Source organism: Cydia splendana, chromosome 9 (genome assembly GCF_910591565.1).
Source record: "Cydia splendana chromosome 9, ilCydSple1.2, whole genome shotgun sequence".
NCBI classification, from domain to species: Eukaryota; Metazoa; Arthropoda; class Insecta; order Lepidoptera; family Tortricidae; genus Cydia; species Cydia splendana.
In genome coordinates this window covers 13471709-13497578 of record NC_085968.1, presented here as the reverse complement: position 1 = coordinate 13497578, position 25870 = coordinate 13471709, and the positions used below count along the sequence as shown (strand labels likewise).

General features: G+C 37.6%; 6 protein-coding genes across 7 annotated transcripts in view; 2 read left to right on the top strand and 4 right to left on the bottom strand.

Annotated features, from left to right (window-relative positions):
* The window catches only part of LOC134793677 (histidine-rich glycoprotein-like), a 46838-nt gene extending 25050 nt beyond the window's left edge, over positions 1-21788 (bottom strand). Inside the window, exons 1-3 of one of the 2 annotated variants that reach the window (XM_063765329.1) lie at positions 21733-21788; positions 20820-21325; positions 20495-20599 (exon numbers count right to left, since the gene is read on the bottom strand). In XM_063765329.1, the coding sequence (XP_063621399.1) occupies positions 20536-20599; positions 20820-21325; positions 21733-21744 (582 nt within the window). In that variant the 5' untranslated portion in view covers positions 21745-21788 and the 3' untranslated portion in view covers positions 20495-20535. Of the gene's footprint in view, positions 1-20494; positions 20600-20819; positions 21326-21732 lie in introns of those variants that run through there. The other variant, XM_063765330.1, reaches the window with a different exon arrangement.
* LOC134793703 (histidine-rich glycoprotein-like) lies at positions 1234-6217 on the bottom strand. Its single transcript, XM_063765354.1, has 7 exons — positions 6102-6217; positions 5725-5874; positions 5479-5645; positions 4729-4765; positions 1771-1920; positions 1525-1691; positions 1234-1311 (listed from the first exon to the last, which is right to left on the bottom strand). Exons 1-7 carry the CDS (start codon positions 6201-6203, stop codon positions 1248-1250), a joined length of 837 nt encoding a protein of 278 aa, XP_063621424.1. The 5' UTR covers positions 6204-6217; the 3' UTR covers positions 1234-1247.
* On the top strand, positions 10537-11228 carry LOC134793696 (adult-specific cuticular protein ACP-22-like). Its single transcript, XM_063765346.1, has 3 exons — positions 10537-10642; positions 10724-10876; positions 11079-11228. Exons 1-3 carry the CDS (start codon positions 10631-10633, stop codon positions 11226-11228), a joined length of 315 nt encoding a protein of 104 aa, XP_063621416.1. The 5' UTR covers positions 10537-10630.
* Positions 14845-15920, bottom strand: LOC134793692 (cuticle protein 19-like). The gene is made up of 4 exons (XM_063765344.1): positions 15829-15920; positions 15433-15585; positions 15195-15361; positions 14845-14979 (listed from the first exon to the last, which is right to left on the bottom strand). Exons 1-4 carry the CDS (start codon positions 15838-15840, stop codon positions 14916-14918), a joined length of 396 nt encoding a protein of 131 aa, XP_063621414.1. The 5' UTR covers positions 15841-15920; the 3' UTR covers positions 14845-14915.
* LOC134793697 (cuticle protein 18.6-like) lies at positions 16969-17603 on the top strand (the record flags this gene model as incomplete). Its single annotated transcript, XM_063765348.1, has 3 exons — positions 16969-17130; positions 17204-17370; positions 17535-17603. Coding segments are annotated over 3 exons (390 nt in total), but the record flags the coding sequence as incomplete, so codon positions are not given.
* A 2035-nt stretch (positions 21789-23823) lies between the features above and the next one.
* Positions 23824-24539, bottom strand: LOC134793888 (cuticle protein 19-like; the record flags this gene model as incomplete). The annotated part of the gene is made up of 3 exons (XM_063765601.1): positions 23824-23897; positions 24123-24289; positions 24363-24539. Coding segments are annotated over 3 exons (408 nt in total), but the record flags the coding sequence as incomplete, so codon positions are not given.
* Between the last annotated feature and the right edge of the window lie 1331 nt (positions 24540-25870).

The window sequence follows — 25870 nt, the reverse complement described above, 5'->3', positions numbered from 1 at the left end:
AAAGAAAGTCGCTTACGTTGGTATGGCCATATCCAAAGACGCGAAGACGACTATGTGATTAAGAAAATACTCAACATACCAAATTCGGCCAGGGGAAGAGGCAGGCCACCCGCCACTTGGTGGAATAACATTAAGAAAGAGATGGACAACCTTACTACTCAGACAACCCAGAATAGAGTTCTCTGGCGCAAATGTACAGGGAGACCCGACCCCAGATAAACTGGGAACATGGGTTGGACAAAGAAGAAGAAGTGTTTAATAGAGTTCAGTAGTCAAGTCCGTCTGTCTATCCAAACCTCCTTTGTGTTGTAGTTGGATTATTTATAATGTTTTTATCATTTTATATACCTATAGCTATTTTGCTACAATTAACGCCGTCGTAGCCATTTGAATATGCATTTAATGCTTCACGTGTTCGCTATGGCTGCTATTGTGTATTGTGGGTCCGTTTTTAGACCGCGAGCTCAATATTATAATTCAAAATGTACACAAAAGTGTACCCACTTTATGAATGAATTCCATTCTTGAAGTTGGTATGCACATTTGCACCTGTGTGTACATAGGTAAAAAAGAAAGAAAGACCTAGACCTAGGTCTGAGTGATCTTAGAAAGGGCCACTTAGAGATAATATATCAAAAAGGGGTAAACATTACGATGCAACCACATATACAGGTATATTCATATATGTCATTACTTAGCTTATCGTTTCTGAACATATTGTAGGGCTGTTATGATGTGGATGCAGATTAAATTATTTATTTACAGGCAATATGCGTATACTAACTCAATATGCCTTTATATGTAGGTATGCTGTAAGTTGGGGCATTAAACCATATTTAGTCAAAATAAAAAGTCAAAGTACCCCATGAGCAACTAATCTGACACATGGTATAATAATATACTCCGCCTGGTACTCCATTCCCGTCTTTTCTAGGTCACCTAACTGACACGGGCTTACGTCATCATGCGACAGCGCTATATGATAATATGCGATAGCGCTATATATAGCGGCCATGTTGTTGTGACGTAGCCCCGTGTCACTCTGGGAATGGAAGACCATGTTTTATTAGACTATGATCTGACACAAATATTTCGTTCACGGTGGTGGGACCGTACTTATGAGGGCAGAAACCAAATAAAATCTCTTTAGTCTACGAGTAAAATCAACACTTTTATTATCTAAATAACATGTTGGATATAGTAACAAAAACTGTATATCTAACAAATGAAATTAGGCTTTTTTGAGTTTAATGATGATGGTGGTGATGAGGAACGATGTGGTGGGTGCTGTGCTTGACATCGGCGTGGAAACTGCAATACAAAGAATATCGTCAATGATTTTTGATACCATGCTTACATGTATCTTTTTTGCTACCTACTTTTTTTAATGTTCTTTGTGTTTATCGTTGGCAACATAGTAACGAGTCAGTTTTGGTCCCATTACGTGACTAAGGAAACAAAATAAAAACAATTTTCTGGTTACATTATACTCTCATAAATGTATTTCCAGTGGTGAATTCTCACCCGGTGTGGTGGTCGCTGTGGTAGTGGACATGTCTGTCAGAGCCGTCGGGCTCGTGCAGGCTGTAGAAACCATGCACAGAGTCTCCCTCACGATGCTCGTTCTGCGTCTTGTGGTCGCCCGTGTGCTCGTCGTTCACTTTGTACTCGAACTTGTATTTGGGGTGAGTCTAGAAAACACAAAACAATGTTGTAGTCACTCGTGACTGTATAGGTACAAAGGCTTAAAAAGTTTTAACTTTTCCTCACGTAATAGTCAACGTGCTTCTCGTGTCCGTGGTGGTCCTTGATGGTGACCTCTTGAGGATGTTCATCGTGCTTGGAGATGTGTTGCGAGGAGTGTGCGTGATGCCCATGCTGAGCAGCCGCCGCTGCGATAAGGGCAAAAACGCAGAGGACCTGACAAAGTAAACTATATTTTATAAAAAAACTCTTTTTAATGAAGATATAATGTATAACTATTTGTATTCTGTATATGTTTGTACCTTAGTATGCATTTTAGTAAATATTTTTTTGAAATGCTGATTCGACTGAGTTTAAATGTAAACTGATATTTTAAACCAGAAATCCAATTCTTTTATAATACCTACATAACGGGGGCAAATTCGTTGCATTATTTTATTGGCAGTTAAAACTCTCCCAACGAGGAATGCAGATTAATCGATTTCGTAAAACTATTTAACCGACACTAAGCGTGTGTGGTATTACGCTATTATCTTTTTGCAAACTAATTATGCAAAGTGCGATACTGTTTTTCTCAAGTGAACGTAAACGGTCATAATTACAAGCAACGTTTTAAGTATGGCAGGCAAAGCCATCGTAATTAATATACTTAGCCAAATATTTGTCGTTAAGTTTTAAATCAAGAGTTTAAAATAAACTCATTCATTCATTGTATGCACACGGTGGCCAAAAAATAAGTGCATTCCCGTAGCCAGGGAGGTTTTGGGATTATACTGTGCAACTTTTACTATGGGACCAACCCCAAAATCATGGGTCGGGTTGCTAAGGGTCCCATAGTAAAAGTTGCTCAGTATAATCCCTAAACCTCCCTGGCAATGGGAATGCACTTATTTTTTGGCCATGCTGTATATGGAATTTATTTACATTTAAGTCAAAGTAAAAGAAGCTGTAAATTGTAAAAAACATTATTTGTTTCGACAGGTTCAGGACATTTATGTATTTATTTTTTTCTTTATTTCATTGTAGTCAAGTTGCTCATAATACAGTAAGGTGTTACAAGCATAGAAACGGTAGGCACATGATACCCTGTAAGGGCATACAATATTATTGTCCTTAAGACTAAAACATATACAATAACTTAGCTTATTTATTTTAAATTAGGTATATTGGAAATGCATCCCGTACCATACCTTAACGAGTTAAATTCAGTTGTTATTATTATTCAACATTTCTATTAGTTCTACGAAATCGCATTAATTGTGTTTATATTGGCAAATAGATAAATTTCATTTAATTATAGCATTGTATCATAATATCATAACCATCAACATATTCAAACATATGCATAAGCAAGTAAGTACCTAGACTGTTTTTTGATTTAACTACGAAGCTAGCAGCTTTCTTATACCCAGTGTCATCGACCTCACGGTAGCCAAGTGGCCTAATTTTGATAAAACCCCTGTTCTACATGATTGAGTTTCTCGACGCCAACAGCAACTTAATCTCCGTATCTTCGTATTTCCGCCTCTTGAGGGATTGGGCCTCCTCAGCTGCTGCACCTGTGTCATTCATAGTAACATAAATAACACCCATGACCCAACACATGCCCTGTTTCTATGTTTTGTTTTTGTCTCCGGCTAATTGACTTGCGGCCCCATTCGAACTTTAAGATACGTCAGTTAATAGATCTAGAAACGAAATTGATTAGATATGTTAGTAAAAAAAAAAAAAAAAAAAAATGAATATTAGGGGACATCTTACACAGATCAAACCTAGCCCCAAACTAAGCAAAGCTTGTACTATGGGTACTAGGCGACGATATACATACTTGTATAGATAAATACATACTTATATACATAGAAAACAACCATGACTCAGGAACAAATATTAGTGTTCATCACACAAATAAATGCCCTTACTGGGATTCGAACCCAGGACCATCGGCTTAGCAGACAGGGTCACTATCCACTAGACCAGACCGGTCGTCAAATATAGTAAATATAGTGTCAAATATGACTTGTCTACAAACAAATACGTCACTGTTGACACTGACACATCTAATCCATATCGTTTCTAGATCTATTAATTGACGTATCTTAAAGTTCGAATCGGGCAGTTGAAGGTTTGAAATAGTTTGAATATCGCGTGTACGATAATACCTAGTGCCAAGAAACCGCCGGATTAGCAACGGACTGAAAAAATGAGTCCCCCACTTCATTAGCAAACCGACCCATGATGCCCCAGATGGTCGAAATGTGCGAAGAAAATAATACATACATTTTTTCCAAGAAGAATATTAGATTTAGGTACTACGTTTAGTAGGTAGCGTCATAGAGAAATATAGTAAGAATAGAGTGCTCACTCCATACATCAGTTTTGATACCAACACGACTATTATTTTCGCAGTCTACATCTAGCATCGAGTAGTGGAATTATCAGTACCGCTATTTGATACTAGCATTCTCTAGTGTCGCGACTCACGAAAATTGTATTGAACAACAATTTACAATTAATATTCAAAGCAGAAGGAGTTGAAAATAGAGTTCCGGTTAATCCGGTTATAATATTAGCTGAAAATTGTTGAGAATTAGACTTTTCGGTTTCGGTTGTAAATAAGACGTAGACTTTTCCTGAAAACCCCCAAATTATAGTAGAAGGCAATAGCTACCTACGGAAAAAGGCAATGTATCTATTTGTAGAAGGTACCATTAAAGTGTGAGAGATAGGCACTTTGACGAGTTGTTCCATTCTATATTAATGTGACTTTTATCAAATTATCAATCTGTGCCAAATTGATAAAAATGTAGATCTATGTACTTAACTTAAAATTAAGAAAGGTTTGGAAGATAGGTGGCTTTTAATGGCAGGAAAGAAACCAAAGGATTCATTTTACAATTTTATTTCACAATATTTGAATAAAATAACAGTAGGTAAATGAACAAGTGAGTAACATTTTAAACAAACGTGATTAGCATCAAACATTTAACAAATTCCTTAAGTTTAATGATGATGATGATGAGGAACGATGTGGTGGGTACTGTGTTTGACGTCAGCGTGGAAACTGAAAAATAAAAGTATTTGTTAATTTTCTTACTCTCATTTCATTAGGTAACCTATTAAGGCTTCAAAGTGTGTATTCTCTATGTTGCATACGGAGATATAAGAGAAAGATAGATTTAAGTTTTGAACATTATTTAAATGTAAGTATGTAAATTTAGTGACAAGGCCCCCGACCCCAAGGCAGACCAAAAAAAAATCGGGCAAGTGCGAGTCGGGCTCGCGCACGAAGGGTTCCGTACCATATAAAAAAAAAACAAAAAAAAAAGCAAAAAAAAAACGGTCACCCATCCAAGTACTGACCACTCCCGACGTTGCTTAACTTTGGTCAAAAATCACGTTTGTTGTATGGGAGCCCCATTTAAATCTTTATTTTATTCTGTTTTTAGTATTTGTTGTTATAGCGGCAACAGAAATACATCATCTGTGAAAATTTCAACTGTCTAGCTATCACGGTTCGTGAGATACAGCCTGGTGACAGACGGACGGACGGACGGACAGCGAAGTCTTAGTAATAGGGTCCCGTTTTACCCTTTGGGTACGGAACCCTAAAAAGCGATGGCTTGATGTCGTGAAAGCAGATATGAGCGTGAACGGGCTCACACGAGACGACGCCCAGGATCGGGCAAAGTGGAGGAATGCAAGTAGGAAAGCGGACCCTGGCAAAGGCCGGGATAACGCTAGGTAGAAGATGTAAATTTAGTGACAAAATCTCACCCGGTGTGGTGGTCACTGTGGTAATGCACATGTCGGTCAGAGCCGTCGGGCTCGTGCAGGCTGTAGAAACCATGCACAGAGTCTCCTTCGCGGTGCTCGTTCTGGGTCTTGTGGTCGCCCGTGTGCTCGTCATTCACTTTATACTCGAACTTGTATTTGGGGTGAGTCTAGAAAACACAAAACAGTGTTGTAGTCACTCGTGGCTGTACAGGTCCAAAGGCTTAAAAAGTTATAACTTTTACTCACGTAATAGTCGACGTGCTTCTCGTGTCCGTGGTGGTCCTTGATGGTGACCTCTTGAGGATGTTCATCGTGCTTGGAGATGTGCTGCGAGGAGTGCGCGTGGTGCCCATGCTGAGCAGCCGCCGCTGCGATAAGGGCAAAAACGCAGAGGACCTGACAAAGTAAACCATTTTTTTATAAAATCTCTTTTTAATGAAGATAAAATGTATTTATATTTAAAATGTGTATATGAGTCGCTTAACTTCAAACTCGGGTAAATCCATCTGTCAGATTATTCGATTTTGGTATTACGAAAAGGTAATAGGGTAGATATTTGCTGTGAGGGTCGAATGGATTTACCTGAGTTAGAAGTTAAGCGACACATATGTGCTCGTACCTACCTTGGTATGCATTTTTGTAAATAATTTTTGAAACCCTGATACGACTGAGTTCAAATGGAAACTGATATTGTTTACCAGAAATCCAATTCTTTTATATTGCATATAACGGGGACAATATCGTTTCATTATTTTATTGGTAATTAAAACTCTCCGAATGGGTAAAGCAGATTAATCGATTTCGCAAAACTATTGAACCAACACTAAGCGTACGTGGTACGTATTATCTTGATGCAAACTAATTATGCAAGGTGCTAAACTAATTTACTATGTATAAACTTAAGTGAACGGTCTTAATTGCTGCAGCTTTAAGGACGACTCACGTTAGACCGAGCCGTGTCCGGGCCGGAGCTTCCAGCGCTTACTTTTCTATGTTATGACAGGCGATCACATGATGCTTTCCACAATAGAAAACAATGCACCGGAGGCTCCTAGTCGGACACGGCCCGGTCTAACGTGAGTCATCCTAAATAAAACTCATGAACTTGAACAGCCAATATCAGTAATACTTAGTATAGTATTTAACAACGCATCAAAATTATCTGACATCCTATAATAGTTTTACATATAAGTAGAGATATGTATCAACAGACCAGAATCCGTTAGCTACAATTAATAAATTAATTAAAAATTAAAAAACACGACTGCGAAAAAGCGAACTGAAAAGACAAAAATAATTTTTAGTTGTGTTAGTTACTCAACTTAATGAATGTAAAAAATTATTAGAATATGAGTGTTTAGTGAAGGTTATAAACAACAAACGCAAAAGTTTTATGCTCATTTAGGATCGTGACTGTACCTGTGTATTTTATTTCAATTGCAGTCGGGGACCTTGATGTATTGACATTTTCCCATTTAAAAGGTCCCCGACTGCAATTGAAATAAAATACACAGGTACAGTCACGATCCTAAATGAGCATAAAACTTTTGCGTTTGTTGTTTATAACCTTCACTAAACACTCATATTCTAATAATTTTTTACATTCATTAAGTTGAGTAACTAACACAACTAAAAATTATTTTTGTCTTTTCAGTTCGCTTTTTCGCAGTCGTGTTTTTTAATTTTTAATTAATTTATTAATTGTACCTAGCTATAGTTTTTTAATTGTAGCTAACGGATTCTGGTCTGTTGATACATATCTCTACTTATATGTAAAACTATTATAGGATGTCAGATAATTTTGATGCGTTGTTAAATACTATACTAAGTATTACTGATATTGGCTGTTCAAGTTCATGAGTTTTATTTAGGATGACTCACGTTAGACCGGGCCGTGTCCGACTAGGAGCCTCCGGTGCATTGTTTTCTACACTGAAAGAAATAATCAGTAAATCTTAATGAAATATCAGTAAACTTAACTGAAAAAAGCAGTTAAAATGGAGCCAACTGTAAAAACCAGTTACTTTAACTGTAACAAAACAGTAAGGGTAAAACAGTAAATTTTACTGAATAAGTCAGTTAATTGACTATTGACTAAAACAGTAAAAAAATAAAACAGTTAAGGAAAACAGTTAAAGAAAACAGTTAATGGAAACAGTAACTTTATACACCTAATTTAACTGAATAAATCAGTTAAGGAAAACAGTTAAAGAAAACAGTTAATGGAAACAGTAACTTTATTCACCTAATTTAACTGAATAAATCAGTTGCAGCGCGCTACGTACATCGGGCTACGCCAGAACCTTTAAGCGTGAGGGCGCCGAAGGCGCCCGGATTTGGTATGCGTACAGCGTGTCACGTACGTCGGACTACGCCCGACGCTTTGAGCAAGAGGGCACTGAAGGCGTCTTGGTAAGGGTACAGCGTGTCACGTATGTGGGCCTACGCCCGACACTTAGTATGAGAGAGTCGAAGGCGCCTGGCTTTGGACCAAGTGCAGCGCGCCACGTACGTCGGGCTACATCCGACTCTTTTACCATTAGGGCGCCGAAGGCGCCCGGCTTTAGAACGCGTATAACGCGCCTCGTACACGCCCGACGCTTTGAGTAAGAGGGCGCCTTCGGCGCCCGACACTTTTAGTATGAGAAAGTAGAAGTCGCCTGGCTTTGGACCGCGCGCAGCGCGCCACGTACGTCGGGCTACGCCCGACTCTTTTAGTATGAGGGCGCCGAAGGCGCCCGGCTTTGGAACGCGTACAGCGCGCCACGTACGTCGGGCTACGCCCGACGCTTTGAGTATGAGGCCGGCTTTGGTAATCATACAGCGTGTCACGCTACACCCAATACTTTTAATATGAGAGATTTGAAGGTGCCTGGCTTTGGACTGCGTGCAGCGCGCCACGTACATCGGGCTACGCCAAAACCTTTAAGTGTGAGGGCGCCGAAGGTTCCCGGCTTTGGTATGCGTACAGCGTGTCACGTACGTCGGACTACGCCCGACACTTTTAGTATGAGAAAGTAGAAGTCGCCTGGCCTTGGACCGCGCGCAGTGCGCCACGTATGTATGTCGGGCTACGCCCGACTCTTTTAGTATGAGGGCGCCGAAGGCGCCCGGCTTTGGAACGCGTACAACGTGCCACGTATGTCGAGCTACGGCCGATGCTTTGAGTATGAGGGCGCCAAAGGCGCCCGGCTTTGGTAAGCATATAGCGTGTCACGTACGTCGGGCTACGCCTGACCCTTTTAGTGTGGGGGCGTCTTTGGCGCCTGGCTTTGGACCGAGTGCATATACTTGGACAAGTTGCAGGAAGCGCACATCTTTCTTACGCTCTGAGCCGTAGGCCCTACGTGGAGCTCACCCTTCGGCCTTAAAAAAAATGTCATCATCATCATAAATGTTAAAATTAAATCAAACCATACGGTTATAATGATACTTTCACGATTTGTTCTGCCAAAGTCGGTGCAGAGTTAGCTTAGACGGACTCTGTATCGTATCGATTAATAAATAGAAGTTATATTTTAAACTTTTCGATTCCATAAGCGCAATTACGAACATGTTTTAAAAACTATGAGTAGTATGTACCTACCTAATATAATATAATTATATTTTTTTATGATCAGCGATCAAACCCTTTCCTTTTATTTTAATAAGTATCCCATTCAATAATAATATTTGGTTTTATGAGATTAGCTTCTCTTAACATATTTTGTCAATTCTTACTTTCTCAAAATGAGACTTAAACCCACATGTTGCATATATATTATCAATCGGCTTTCAAAGCCCTTCATTTTGATACCCTACTCGATAGGTTTGCACGATATTTTTTTCTAAAGGTTGCGTAATATGGCGTATTAAGTCCGCCATATTGTTTTTATAATGACGTCACATAGCCTATGTTACCCGGGATGACGTAAGGATTCTAATGATGTATCATACGTCTAAATCGGTTAAGTCATTCAGAAGTTAAGGTGGAATAAAGAAACTCACATACATACAAACATGAACGCTGAAAACAATACACTCTTTTTGTTTGGGCAGTCGTGTAAAAAGTAGCTATAGTTAGAATTAACCTCATATTCATATATATTAATTTTCTGAACGCGTTATTTATTTTTCTGAAGTCTGTAGATGTTACCGTGTAAACGCATCTCGTGTAAACGTAAAACCCAATAAACACGCTCTTGCACATTTTTGAAGTTCTAATTTATGAATTTATTCAAAAGCACCTACCAATAATGACTACCAAAATAATTGTTACCTTTTTAGGGTTCCGTATCTCAAAAGGAAAAAAACGGAACCCTTATAGGATCACTCATGCGTCTGTCTGTCCGTCTGTCACAGCCAATTTTTTCCGAACCTATGGACCAATTAAGTTGAAATTTTGTACACACATGTAAATTTGTGACCCAAAGACGGACATGTAACATAAACAACATCGGTCCTACTTTTGGGGGGTAAATAAGAAAATTAAAAAATAAAGTTTTTCAAACTATGTCGTGTTACATATCAAGTGATAGAGCTCATTGTTAGAAACTCAATTTTTTTTGTTGTTTTAGGATAAACAGTTTTTAAGTTATTCAAGTAGACATTTCACTCACGTTTCACATAAAAAAATACATTGTTAAACATTGTGTAATGTACGGAACCCTTGCAACGCGAGTCCGACTCGCCCTTGGCCGGTTTTTTCGGCTGGCATTGTCCAAACTGTTGCAGATCCATAACATTAAAATATACTATTTATTTAGTTTTATCTAAGTGTATGTACTAGTTATAACTAGCTAAAATGAAGTACCTATCTCGATCATTTATAAAATCCTAAAAAATGAAAAGTTCATTCAATATAATTTAAAATAGACACGGACATAGGTTGGTACAGGTTTTGCAAAGCGTTTGCAATAATGAACACAAAATGTATAAGTAGGTATGCATTACACTTAGCTGCTATGTTGGCAAAATATTTTGCGACACAATCTTTGTTGCAAACTCGGCGATTGGCTTTGACTTACTTTTTAATTATCAATAAATTGCTTCCATATAGATATTGTTACGATTTAGGTATTATAAAAGAACAGATTTCTTCAGTGTATTTATCAGTTTACAGTCTGACTTCATTAGATGAACTGCACTGCACTACTGCATATATTTATTGAAAATGATGCTTAAAGTAAATAATATAACCCTACTTCTAATATAATCAATATTATAAAAATAGACAATATATGTAACAATATATATATACTTTCAGGTTGTATGTCTTCTTGCCATAGTCGCTTTGGCGGTCGCTCAGCATGGACATGGCCACGGGTATTCCTCCCAGTACATATCTAAACACGATGGTCACCCGCAGATAGTCACCATCAAAGACCACCACGGACACGAGAAACACGTCGATTACTACGTAAGTAAAATATCAAAAAAATTAAGTTTAAAATTCAAAGTCCTTGCGACAATACCTTCTTTTTTGCTAGCCTATTATGGTGTCCCACTGCGGGGCAAAGGCCTCTCCCCTTGTCTTCCACGACTCCCGATATAGCGCGTGCTCTGGCCAGTTGTTGAGAAAGAGAGAGTTGTCGACAATACTTTATTTTTTTTATTTGTAGACTCATCCCAAATACGAGTTCAAGTACAAAGTGGACGACGATCACACGGGCGACCACAAGGCGCAACACGAGCACCGCGACGGCGACGACACCAAGTCCACCTACCACGTCGATGTCAAGCACATTGTACCTGAGCACCATCATCACTAATACAACTGAATAATTAATTAAGTTTGAATGCCACAATGTTATTTATCTAAACCGTTATTCTATATTGTTTATCACGATTGTTGCAAAAAAAAAAAAACTTTATATGTTTTTGTACTTATTCAACCCTTAACCACTACGTTTTAATACTTTTAATAAGTTCTTATAAAAATAGCTTGTTATGTTAAACACTGATTTAAACTTTCACGATTATTAAACATTATCAAACTACACAACGGGATTTAATCGCGTATTTAAGTTTTAAGATTTACCTCCGACGATTCGAGGACGGCGTTGTCCCCGTGGTCTCGGAGAAGACTGGCTCAAGTTGACATCAACATCTTCTAGCCGCGCGAGTTTTTCGAACTACCCGCACTTGGTCTTGTTTATCAGTTTGAACGTTTTGCGTTTATAAAATAGATTGCAGTTGTGGTAGTTCCTATATCGCAGAATCTAAGCGCACCATAGCAGAAAGAGTTAAGGAACATATCGCAGCTGTCAAAAATCGTCAGGTGAACAAGTCTGCCGTGGCTGAGCATTTGCTGGAGTCAGGACCAAACCACTGGATTGAGCTGCATAACCCTTTCCACGGATCGCCATTTCTACAGGAGAAAAGTGCGGGAAGCCATTGAAATCAAAAAACATTGCAATTTTAATCGGGACGAGGGTTTTAAGATCTCATCCACATGGAATCCAGTCATTAGTAAATGTAAGCGGAAACGAATATCGACAGTCGATAAATCGAATATCGTTAGTGTTGCGTGTCGACAGAGTAACATCCCTAGTGCGCAAAACGTTCAAACTGATAAACAAGACCAAGTGCGGGTAGTTCGAAAAACTCACGCGGCTATAAGATGTTGATGTCAACTTGAGCCAGTCTTCTACGAGACCACGGGGACAACGCCGTCCTCGTAACGTCGGAGGTAAATCTTAAAACTTAAATACGCGATTAAGTCCCGTTGTGTAGTTTGATAGCTTGTTATGTTTTTTATAAATTAACTAGTAAAATGAGCGATCAAAATATTTCGGAGACGCCACCTCATATCATATACGCGGGTTTCGTGACAGAGGAACTATAGGTACCGCAATGCCGGTCATAACATGCGGTTCCTGAACAAATGATAGAGGGCTTGTAATATGTGCGTAGATAAAACAGTACATGTAAATGTGCATAATTAGGCATTATAGCACGAGTGCTCATACGAGTACTTCGTTCGTTTGATAAACACACAATATTTAAAGAGCGCCTAGCGGTGCAAGCACCGGAGTCTTGACTCGGGCTTGATCAATTTTTAATTTTAATTTTATTTGTATGTCTTTCCCATCACGGAACAATGTGTTCCGGACCTTTGTGAGGCGTGTGCGGAGCCGAAGCCAACACGTAGAGGCCCTTTTGTCACTTTAATGTAAGGGGTACAACTTGCCCGTGTCATGGGACGCACGCAGAGGCAGCACCCGCCAGGTTGTAAGGACTATTAGAGTCTTTATTAACAACTAAATCCTGCCAATGGAAAAGTTTGTGTTATTTATGTAAGGACTTAAAAATCTAAACCTGCGACTTCTGTGTGAAACCCTAACTTGATTTTAACTAACGTGACACTAATTGATTGCACTTCGCTCAGTGGAAAGCTGGGCCGCTTAAGAGGTCCAGAATAAAGCTTCACACAAAATTCCGCCTATTAAAAACTAATTTTCTAAAGACTAAAATGTAATACAAAGTTTTCTGGATTGGATCTTGTTTTAGAGATATAAACAATTTTTGTGAAAATTTGTTTCTGTAATAAGTGAAAAACGCCTTTTTAGCTGTAACGTTGGAGAATGTGACTGGGTTTAGACATACGTACATACCTGCTGACAGTCATTAAAGTTAAAGAAAACACGTAATTTTTATCTGTACATAAAATATATTATTAGAAGTACCTAATTTTTTAAAAGTAGATTTTTCAGAAAATATTTTAATTTATTTTATTTCAAGTAAACACTACTATATAAATTATAAACTGAAATAAATGTCAAAGTAAAAAGTGACCAAGGCCTCCAGTTCCCAAGGCTGGAAACGAACCAGCGTCCTCTGCCCGTATCTGCTATTTTGCAGTATCCGTAGCCGTAGGTATATAGGAAGGTTCTCTTCAAGCCTGTCATGGGCCTGTTACGGTTAAGGATGACTCATGTTGGACCGGGCCGACTCCGGCCCGGAGCTTCCGGCGCATCGTTTTCTATGGAAAGCATCATGATCGCCTGTCATGTCATAGAAAAGTAAGCGCCGGAAGCTCCGGGCCGGACACGGCCCGGTCTAACGTCATCCTTTATGGCAGCGGTCGGCAACCCTTTAGCAGAGAGTGAGAAGAGAGAAGAAACGGAGGTGACGCGGGCCGTACTTTGTTAATATTTATGACTTTATGAGACATTGTCGTTTGTCACTATTACATACAAAATAGCCAAGGCGGCACTCGAGCCGCAAGTGACAGTTTCACGAGCCGCATGCGGCCCGCGGGCCGCAGGTTGCCGACCGCTGCTTTATGGTATGATACGTTACAGTGGAACTCAAGACTATAAAACTAAACCTATCGGAAAAATATGCAGACAAGTAACGATTGTTACATATCACGTTGAAGAGTAAGAAGTGAGCCAGGAAATTTGTTTAAAACCACTTTTTTGGCAGAATCGTAAATTAGCTCAGTAACCTTATTTCGCTTAGATTATCTACAATTTAATATCACACACGCTACCTACAAGTTTCAATTAGTTACTAATCTCATTTTGACCTTTGTGTGAGTAAGGATAAAACATAAATGATATTTATTTTCAAAATAAAATTATACAGAATTAAATAACTTACCTATAAAATTTAAAAACTAAATATAAAAATAAATAAAACCAATCTTAAAATAAATAACTAAATTCATAAATTACCTTATTGTAGACATGTGTCGTTCACGAGTGAGTGATTTAAATGAACTGTATCATTTGACTGAACTCAGTCACTCTTCAACTCAATGCAGATTCAAATCGCTCATTTCGCTCAGTAACTCATCTATCTCAGTGTTCCTTTCTCGCTCTTACCCACTCATGATTCGAATTAGCCGGCCGAGCGTGACGAGCGAGTGAGCGAGTGAGACGATGCGAATAGGTTTCGGAGCGGTTCGGAAGAACATAATGGCGGGATCGTATCGCGTGATTCTCCATCTTGGTCGCACTTATGGCTGTGTGTATCTGATTGATTGACATCTCTCTCTACTCACTCGTGAACAATATAGCTTACAGATCCACTGAGCGAAATGAACGAAATGAGTGATACATATCACCGCGAGCGAAAGATATATGAATCAATCTTTTCAACTCAGTGAAGCGTTTTGCGCATCTCTACCTTATTGAGATTTGTAAAGTTTTAAGAATAGAGGGGTAAAAACTATTGAGAGGGGCTATTTTGCAGTGTTTAATTTAGCATCTTGATCTTTCTAGGTTTTCATGAAAGTCAAATTACAAAAACCAAGTGGGTCATGATTTCCCACTATTTTTTACCCTCTCTAAATAAAATATAAATGCTAATAAATGATAAAAAACTCAATACGTTATTCGTATACTTTTATTTACAAAAAAAATAACAAATTCATAAAACTACCTACGCAAGAAGACTAAGAAAAATAGCAACATTGTTTAAGCACGTCACCTTCGAATAAGTTCATTCGTTTAGTGATGGTGGTGATGCTCGGGGACGATGTGATGGGTGCTGTGTTTGACGTCAGCATGGAATCTGTAATATCATCAAAAACCTTCGTTTCATTATTTCGTTACGTATTTACACGTAATTGAGAATGGGTACATTTTGTTGAATTTTTGCACACGGCATGATAAACGAATTAGTTATTCTCAAATAAGTATAAAGGTATCTAGTTATATGGTATTCATATTACGGTAAAATTATTACAATCCTTATTTAGGCAGCCGTGTAAAAATAATTTTGATTACCCGGTGTGCTTGTCGCCGTGGTAGTGGACGTGTCTGATGGAACCATCAGGCTCGTGCAGGCTGTAGAAGCCCTTGACGACGTCGCCGTCGCGGTGCTCGTGCTGGGTCTTGTGGTCGCCCGTGTGATGGTCGTCTACTTTGTACTCGAACTCGTATTTGGGATGAGTCTAAAAACGAAAAAACGGTTAGTCCTTGAAATTGTTTGAAAATATGCCTAAATTCAGTGTAAGTCACTCACGTAATAGTCGACGTGCTTCTCATGTCCATGGTGGTCGTGGATAGTGACCACGTGCGGGTGTCCGTCGTGCTTGGAGATGTGCTGCGAGGAGTGAGCGTGCCCGTAACCGTGTTGAGCGACCACCACCGTGGCTAAAGCCAGAAGACTCACGACCTAAAATTATTGTTAAAATTTAGCTTTCTCAGTAGGGCTAAGATGGCCGGCTCTTTATCATTTGTCACCATGCCTGTCACGTTCTAACAAATATGTAAGTGCGAAAGTGACGCATAGCATGACAAGTGATAAAAATGCGACCATGATACTCGTACCGCCCCTGGTTCATTTCAATTGTAAGATAAAAGTAGTTTTCAGCAATTTTATCGTCAATTGTAAAAATATTATTCTGTTATAGCCTACCTTAAGGAACATTGTTCTGTTGTAGTTAGTCCAATGAGGTCAGACTGTTAACTGATACAGGTAACAAAGAAAACTGCTCTTTTATAGTATCGAAGACATGATATTATCGATATGCATATTATTTATTAGTAATTAAAATTAAGCCACAACCAAACGCAGGCATTGTTGTGCAAAGTTTCGCAAAACATTTTGCTCTGCGAGCATACTCGTAAAACGGCGGCGTGTTTTGTAAACTTTCGTTTACAAAATTATTATTACAAGTACAATGTCGCGATTAATTAATTAATATATGTTTAGTACAGAATTGAACGACTTTATTGACAAACAAATTGGTAAAATTGGACGATCAATAGATACAGCTAACTGATATGATTCCAATATTATTCTAAAAGGTGCACGTTTGAATTTGCCTATGTGGTTTGTTATTTTTCCAAACAATTATTATTTTATAGATTGAATTTTTTTTTTAATTGTAGTATTAGTTCCTAATTAATTGAATGATCCCAAATAATATTTTAAATGCGCAAGTAACTGTCTGTCTTTTAATTTGTCTGTTACCTCTACGCGCTTAAACCACTGAACCGATTTAGATAAAATTTGGTTCCTTTGAACATAGTTTTAGGCCGGGTTTCAAAGGGTAGTTTTTATCAACAGTTATCATCATTCCACGTAGATGAAGTCGCGGGCAGAAGCTAAATAAATATATCGAGTTTTATTTGGTACGTACGAAACACCCTTGTTAGGTATAACGGTAGTGCCCAGTTAGGTACCTATACTTAATTTCTTGAAATAATAAGATTCTTTAAAAGGAGCTTGAGTATTAACATTTTTTACGAAATTTTGATCTCGCGTAGGTATACCTGTTGAGTTTGGGCAGTGTCTTAATTACGAGTAAGTATATCACGACAATAAATTACTTACTCTTTAATGGATATCGCTCGATTTGCAATCCGCGAGTTAAAATATAAAAGAAGTGGTTGGTTTTGAAAATGTATCAGTTCACAAGTGTCCTTTATTCAAGTAAAACGAATTTATATTACAATAAATTCAAGATGTATTGCAAGGTATCTAAAAATTGCTTTGAAAATCTAACTAGTACTTTACCTTTGAACCACAAAATTTGGATACTAAACGATTTTAATATTACAGGTTTTGTGTCTCGCTGCTTTGGTGGGGTTGGTGATCGCGCAGCACGGGCATGAGCACGCGCACTCCTCGCAGCACATCTCCAAGCACGACGGACACGCGGAGGAAGTCATCATCAAGGACCACCACGGACACGAGAAACACGTCGACTACTACGTAAGCCCCAAACAACATTAATCTGTTCTGCCTTCTGCTCTTTGACGCACGTTGACAATTAAATGTGTTACAGACGCATCCCAAGTACGAGTTCAAGTACGAGGTGGAGGACAAGCACACGGGCGACCACAAGACGCAGCACGAGCACCGCGACGGCGACGTCGTCAAGGGCTTCTACAGCCTGCACGAGCCCGACGGCTCCGTCAGGGACGTGCACTACGAGAGCGACAAAAAGACTGGGTGAGATATTTGTTCAATTTCTTTTGATCCGTGCAAAATCGGGGTCATGATGTTCTAATTATTGTTGTTCTAATTAAGTATGTATAGTGCGTGATTTGTAAATTGTTACATTATGATAAAATACTGCACGCAAGACAATAATGTAAGAATTTTCTGTTTTTCAGTTTCCACGCGGAAGTAAAACACAGCACCCACCACATAGTTCCTAAACATCATCACCATTAAGGGTACCTATACCTACCTTAAGTTCAATTATGGCACAGTTTTAGTATGATACAAGTTTTGTTATATATTTGTTTTTATGAAATACATTACCTACACATAATACAACTTTTGTTTATATTTAAATTTAGGTATTTTTAAAGTCTTTAAAGACTGGCCTCGCGGCGACGTGACGATAGGGAGGTGGGAAAATCTTACATGAAATATGTGGAAGGGTATTTATTACATACTCATTTTGGAATTGACTGTAAAATAGAAATATATTATATTATATTATATTATAAATTATAAATTATGTCAAATGCTAGTAAAGGTCTAATATAGGTACATAGAATATGAATCTATGTATTTTACAAAAATGACTAATGAAACTAAGCAATCATATCCAATTCGTATAACCCAAAAATTTTAAGTAGTCAACAAAACCTTCAAAACTCTTATTAGTTTATACGAAAAAAACATATATTTTTTAGATTTATCAATCAATATTTGATCGGAATAAATATTTATTGAAAACTTCCTTCAGTGTTAGTTTTTTAATGGCTTATTACCTACATCACATTTTCAAAGGAAAACTGTAAGCTTTTGTGCAAAAATGTTACAAATTTTTGAGGTGCATATATAATTTAAGACCTATGTTAGTGATTTATAAGCTATCGAGCAAAAGTCAAAAAAGGTTTCGAATCGATAAAGTTACTAGAGAAATTGCTTATTAGTTATTTTGGCAACCGTATTATGATCTAAAAAAGCGCTACGATTTTTCATACACTGCACCTTAAAGAAGAAAATGAAATTCAGTGATGTTTAATAGTTATTCACTATAAGCGTTCAAAGTATGGGTAAAGTCTGTTTAAATAAATAAGTAAGAAACCGGACAAGTGTGAGTCGAACTCGCCCACCGAGGGTTCCGTACTTTTTAGTATTTGTTGTTATAGCGGCAACAGAAATACATCATCTGCGAAAATTTCATGTCTAGCTCACACGGTTCGTGAGATACAGCCTGGTGACAGACAGACGGACAGCAGAGTCTTAGTAATAGGGTCCCGTTTTACCCTTTGGGTACGGAACCCTAAAAAGGAATGCAATTACAGTAAAGAAGAATGATATTATTTCATGAAATTTCGGGGCAAATTATCAATATTTTTAAAATCTCAATACCGTATAAATCTTATAATAATTAAATTTTAATATCCTGACATTTAATCACAGTTTTTAGTGTTCCGTAGGTACAAAACTTTGTTCACGGAACACTGGGTCAGTTTGTCGTGAAAATCAGTTAAATGCGTTTTTTTTCATGGGTAATTCCCCCGTGCGATATGTCATTGTATATTTTTGTGGTTTACAAACTATTTAGGTACATATACATATACAAGTAAAAAAACAAGTTATGGATATGTGCATTTTGCCTTCATTGACATATGCTAGTCCAACCTGGGTGCTTACTACAAAAATAAAATCAAAAATAATTACATGTCAAAGAGCAATGGAAAGAAGCCTAACAAACATTAGAAGAGTGCAAAAAATACCGCACATAAATATAAGAGCAATAACAAAATTAATAGACGCTTTAAAGCATGCCAAAACTCAAAAATGGAGATGGGCTGGACACGTTGCCAGGCTTTCAGACTCTCGATGGACCTTAACAGCTACTACCTGGAAGGGGCCCACAGGAAAACGCCGTAAAGGCAAACCAAATAGCCGCTGGGCGGATGACATTAAGAAAATAGCCGGTATAAATTGGAAACATACTGCATTAAATAGGGAAACCTGGAAGTCCTTGGAGGAGGCCTTCACCCGATGAGGGGTTCTGGTCCGACTAACTATATCAGTGTAAATACCTAAATAAAATGTAAGCTTTTCTTGACATACACCTAGCTTGTACTTAATTATAACTTTGACATAAGAAACAATGCAATGTAATACTAAAAAACTAGATAAGATTATGTAATCGATGAACCTTCTTACATTTCTCTACAAATGACTAGAAATAAAGGCTTTTTTATTTTATTTATTTATTTATAGGTACATATATCGAGTGAGATTGACAAATATGTTTTATCGTCAGAATCAGAACTGTAATTGACAATATTTCATATCACACTCAGCTTTTAAATCAGATTTTTTTATATTATTAGACCTTGAATGGCATGCTATGAAATCGAAATAGGTATTACATGCTAAACACTTGCTGGATGACACACTTTAGGAGCATTCCATGAAATCGTCTACCGCGGTTGTCCCGTATTGTCTACGAATTTTCTGAAGATTTGCAGGTATAAGAGTTTCCTTTTCTATGACAAATGGTCAAAAATATGCACAGAACCATAATCGCCTGCTTTAAATGCCGAAAAAAAATCGCAACACAGGAAAAAAATACGTCTGTGCGGGACAGCCCGTGAAATGTCCCTTTATCATAGAACACTCACTTTAATACAACAAATAATGTGATATTTTTTGTGGTATCAATTATAAATAGGGCTCATTTTAAAAAGTTTTTCCGATCACAACCCATTGTGTGCGATATACATATATAATTAGGTGTAATATCTCCTAAGATGTAATGGATCAAGTGAGGTCAATTTGATTAAGATAGCATGCTTTTTAGCTGCTGTTAGTGCAACTGCATCTTAGACTGGACAAATGGCTTCACATTGACATATTACAGTACAGCGAGCCGCAAAATTGCATGGACACATTATGAATCACTTCATTACTGGTTAAGAAAATAAATCTAGACGCTATGTACCATTGTCACTTATCGCCCCAGGAATGGATAAGATAAAGGGTTGAATGCCTAGGTGATAAAAAATAGTGTTTTTCTGCAGCAACACATATCTCCATTTAATACATTTAAAACTAGTTAATAACAAACCTTGTCAAATATCACAATGGCAAAATTGACAATTAAAAAATAATAATTTAGGGGTCACAATAAGATCAGAGTTAATGGTGATGAGTGGGAACTGCATGCTTAGCGTGGCCTTCTCGCTGGACATGAGCATTGAATCTGTAACAGAACGAAACATTATTAGAAAATCTACTAATGTAAAATAGTTGACATTCTTTCGAAAATCTTTGTGTGTTTGATAATAATATCAAACTGCTTTAAATGATGATAAAAATTGTATGTAAGTCTACTGCACTATGTTTTGTTTTGATAGTGATGTTAAATCTGGAAACAATAAATGCCTTAATGGATGCGTTGATATTTTTGTTAATGTTCTTACCCAGTCTTGTGGTCAGCAGTGTAATGCACGATCCTGACAGTGCCATCGGCCTCATGTAGGCTGTAGTAGCCCTTCACGACGTCGCCATCGCGGGACTCGTGCTGGGACTTGCGGTCACCGGTGTGCGGGTCCTCCACCTTGTACTCGAACTCGTATTTAGGGTGTGCGTAGTAGTCGTGGTGGCCTTCGGGCGCCTTGCCGGGCACGTCGTGGCGCTGGATGTTTTGTGATGAGACGGCGTGGTAGTGAGTGTTATGTGACTCAGTGTGAATGGGCTCGTGGTATGACACTAGATGCACGGGCTCGTGCTGGACATGACCAAGTTGCACATGGCCAAGCTGAACATGACCAAGCTGCTCATGCCCATGCCCATGTCCATGCTCCTGACCGTGGCTCTGGTGTAGAACGATGCTCTGAGACGAGTACGCGTGTCCATGTTCATTGTGCCCGTGCCCTTCTTGAGGCCTAGCAAGAGCTACAGCCAGGGTAGCGGCAACCAAGAATATCTATAGAAAATGATGATAAACGGCAATGTAATTATTATATAACCCCATTTAACCCATATATATATGTAACCCATTTCTCACAAACAATATAGATTATGATTATGATTTTACTCACTGTACTACTATAAGTATTATTAATAATACCTTTAAACGAACAATTCTTGTCTATTTATTTATATATTTATTTATATATATGTTTCGGGGAACTCGAAACGGCTCTAACGATTTCGATGAAATTTGCTATATGGGCGTTTTCGGGGGCTATAAATCGATCTAGCTAGGTCTTATCTCTGGGAAAATTTGAGTTTTTATATGTTTTCCGAGCATAGCTCGGTCTCCCAGATATTATTTTTAATTTAAGTATTCTAAGGATTTAATTAAGTATCCAAATTAATTAATAAACTTACATTTGAGTACATTTTCAGAACTGTTGAACGGTCGAAAGTAAACCGAAAATGATGAATGGAATGAGATACTTGCGGCTTTTATATATTTTACGTAAGTTTTGACCATAAAGTACGAGTTTAAGAACCTGTTTAATTGTAATACAATATCAAGTGCAGTGTTACAAGGTTATTAGCCCGTTGAAAATTTTAAGTCTGTACTATCACTGTTAAAAATAGTGAAGTATGTAGCAGTGGCGGCGCGTCAAACATACCCATAGGCAAGCCGGGGCTAATTTGGCTTACATATTTACTTTACAACTCTGCTCAAACGTCCAAAAACAGGCAAGCCGGTGGGAATCGGCTTTTATGGACGCGCCGCCACTGGTATGTAGTTTAATTTAGTTATGTCAAACAAGACATTCGTCTGTCAATTTCTACAAAGAATAGATTATATGGTTTGTAACAGCACTGTCATGAAGCTATTGGTACCAAGACAATCAATTAAAGCAATCCAACATTAACATCGTCTCATAGTTAAATAATCTAAAATAACTGAAAAAATTTAAACTGTCGTGAGTCATACTACTTAACACCATAGAGGGGTCCTGTCATAGTAAATTTTGTAATCACAGTAAATTTACTGCCATCTATCGACACACGACTAAAACTCAAAATGAAAACGTATAAAATTATAAAAACAATGTATGTATATATAAATGATTTTATTATTTTTATATCATTTTGACCCATGTTCATTCACTGATATCTATTGTGTTAAAATTGTTAAATATGAAACGGTGTCGTCACGCCATCTAGCCGAGCATAGGCGAAAGGTGTGTGCGCCATCTACCCGAGAATGACTTTTTCTTGATTTCCGAGGCACGTTTTGACATTGGAAATGTCTTTTCGTTCGCTCCAGTATACGGTCCGATTTCACGAAAAAGTGCGATCCCCTTATATCTCGGAAAGTTGTGAAGATATGATATTAAAAAATAGGCTCAAAAGACGCATAATCACGAGAGCTGTAAGGTGCAAAAATAATTATTCGAGAAAGTCAAAAACAAAAAAAGTTATAGTCGAAATAGTGAAAATAAAATTCAATTTTTTCCGAATTTTTGATTTTGGTGCTCGATAATTTGGAAACGAAGAATGATATCAAAAATTTGAGAAAAACGGCTCTGGACAATTTAGTCAGCTACAATTTGAGCCTAAAACAAAGACGATCGGGTTAAGGGTTTGCCCTGTAGCCTAACCTTAAAAATAGTCAAAAAGTCAGAAAGACATTTTTCACAGGACATTTATGACTTCATGTTTCGCAGAGTTCGTTATCGGTGTTTGTTGTGAATTATCGGGATTATGACGGCAGAATAACACTTGCACTGCGTGGGCTTTCAAAATCGCTGCAGATTTTTCTTAGTCTAACTCTATCTATCCTGTTTGAGACGGCCGTAGATAACGCACTATTCGACAATCTATGCATTCTTGTGGTGGTGGAAATAGAAATAGAGATAGAGGCAGAGGTAGAGGTAGAGGTAGAGGTAGAGGGGTCAATTTCTGAACACGATTTTTTTTCTGTCCGTGATGAAAATCGCGGGTTAGCATCAGATAATACTTACCATTTTTTTTTTACATAAAGAAGTCACACTTTCACACCGAGTTCCATATGAATTCACAGATTAATTGGTTTTTATAGTACACTTAAAAATACCAAAAGGCTCAAATTACTACTCCCGTGCCCTGTCCGGAATCTACTTTTGAGCATAATGAAAAATCCTACGAAAAATTCTACATTAGTATCACTAATTTAGTGTCAAATACTTAAACTAGATGATATTTACTATCACTGAGCACATACACTATTAAATTCATTGTGGTAAATAACTCGTGATCGAAGTTTAAATTTTGTCCGAGCGCGCGAGTACAATTTCGTCGGCAAAACTCAAAGGGCTCTGACAGCCAACGTCTGTATTTGATTATTATACTCATGTTGTAATGAGAAAAAAAAATCTTGTTTTTTTATTTTGAAACAAACTTTATTTGTAAAAAAAACTTAAAAAGATAAAATACCATTTAATATAAATAACAATAGTATAAATACTAGTGTGAACGAATGAACCGACGATTAGTGGTGATGATGGTGTTCCGGCACGATATGGTGGGTACTGTGCTTGACCGTTGCATGAAAACTGCAAATAATATAATTATAATTATGATACTTAAGTGAGTAAATTTATAATAAACATTAGAGTTGAATATCGTCTAAAGAATATAAAGACACAAAGAGACATTTGTTATTTTTATAACGTTTCATAATTTTCATAAATAGATGTGTTTTAAATAAACTAAAATAAATTACTACAAAAAATATAAATACATGAGATACCTACAATCGAAAAAATATAACAACTCACCCAGTCTTTTTGTCACTATGGTAGTGCACGTCCCTGACGGAGCCGTCGGGCTCGTGCAGGCTGTAGAAGCCCTTGACGACGTCGCCGTCGCGGTGCTCGTGCTGCGTCTTGTGGTCGCCCGTGTGCTTGTCCTCCACCTCGTACTTGAACTCGTACTTGGGATGCGTCTGTAACACATTTAATTGTCAACGTGCGTCAAAGAGCAGAAGGCAGAACAGATTAATGTTGTTTGGGGCTTACGTAGTAGTCGACGTGCTTCTCGTGTCCGTGGTGGTCCTTGATGATGACTTCCTCCGCGTGTCCGTCGTGCTTGGAGATGTGCTGCGAGGAGTGCGCGTGCTCATGCCCGTGCTGGGCCACCACTGCGCCGATGAAAACAGCTAGACACGTTACCTGCTGTGTGGAATTTTCGCTTATTTACTCTCGTAGGAACAGATTTTATAACAGATATTTAAGGCATGTAATTTATTTTATTTATCGTATGGCATATGTACATGTCACTGGATTACAATGTCAAAGTTAAGTTTGTAAGAAAATCTTAGTTAGTATAATGTAATATAAGTATTATAAAACACAGGGTTTGGGCACATACAGGGTGGAACATTTCTAGAGACTAAGCTAAAAGGATAGTGTTATCTAAGTGATCTACAATCGAGTTATTATAATCGTAAAGCTGGATTAAAAAGTTAAACAAAATCAATAAAATGAAATATTGTTATATCAGTGACAACCCTACAAAGTTATTTACATTTTAAATTGACACATGTCATGTCATTCAATAGGATCTACTTGCTAGGGTTGAAACATACAGATTTTTGCACTAATGTTTAACAAACTGTACTTATCTCGTGATTAATAAGTGAAAAATAAAGTACGCAGCCTAAACAATACCCCGTTTGCGTAAAAGTCCTTCGTTCTGTTCCACCCGATATATTCTCTGTACCAGGTGGGTATGAGATTGTTTTTTCCCTAGTTAAAATTATATGAAATATAAGAATCGTTCATATTTTAATGATATTAAAAATCAAAGTAATTTAAAAATACTAACAATTGAGCCCGCGTTTATACTTAGGTTAAAAACCAAAACACCGAAAGGCTGGCTCTAATTAATGCTTTATAAATTGAAAAAAAGTTTTAGAGATGTGAATTTTATGCCAATTGTTAAGCATTTTATGACAGTTGAATAGTTTTGTTATTCGAAAATTATACATTGATATAAATATAATGTTTTACCTTTAAGTACATCTTTAAATTGGTATTTGGCTCAAATGTGTTTGTTGGTGTGAAGACAAGAGTGAACTGATACATTTATAAAACAGACTACTTTCTTTTATAATCCAATAATAATGCAACCAAAACTGATACCTAATAAGTCCATTTGTTAAAATTCAGGACTTTGTATTAAGTAAACGCTGTGGGTTAAGCTAATATTTCGTAAACATAAGAGGTCTTTCACTAATATCATTTTTATTTAAATTGCTTTATTTCTTTTATGCTAATTGCCTGTACTCAATACTTTTACGTCCTTGACAAATCAGCAACTTGTAAAATAATTTAAGAAGCTTAAAGATTAAAAATTAATCGACTTTTTAACTATCTTAATAAAACATAACTTTGGGGTCCTAAAGAAATATTAATTCAATTCGTCCCGCCATCTCCTTTTCGGTCGGTGTTTACAACGTTGGACATCTGTGCTGCCCTGTATCTCCCACTCGGTAGCTAACTATTTTGACCCACCTTCCCGGATG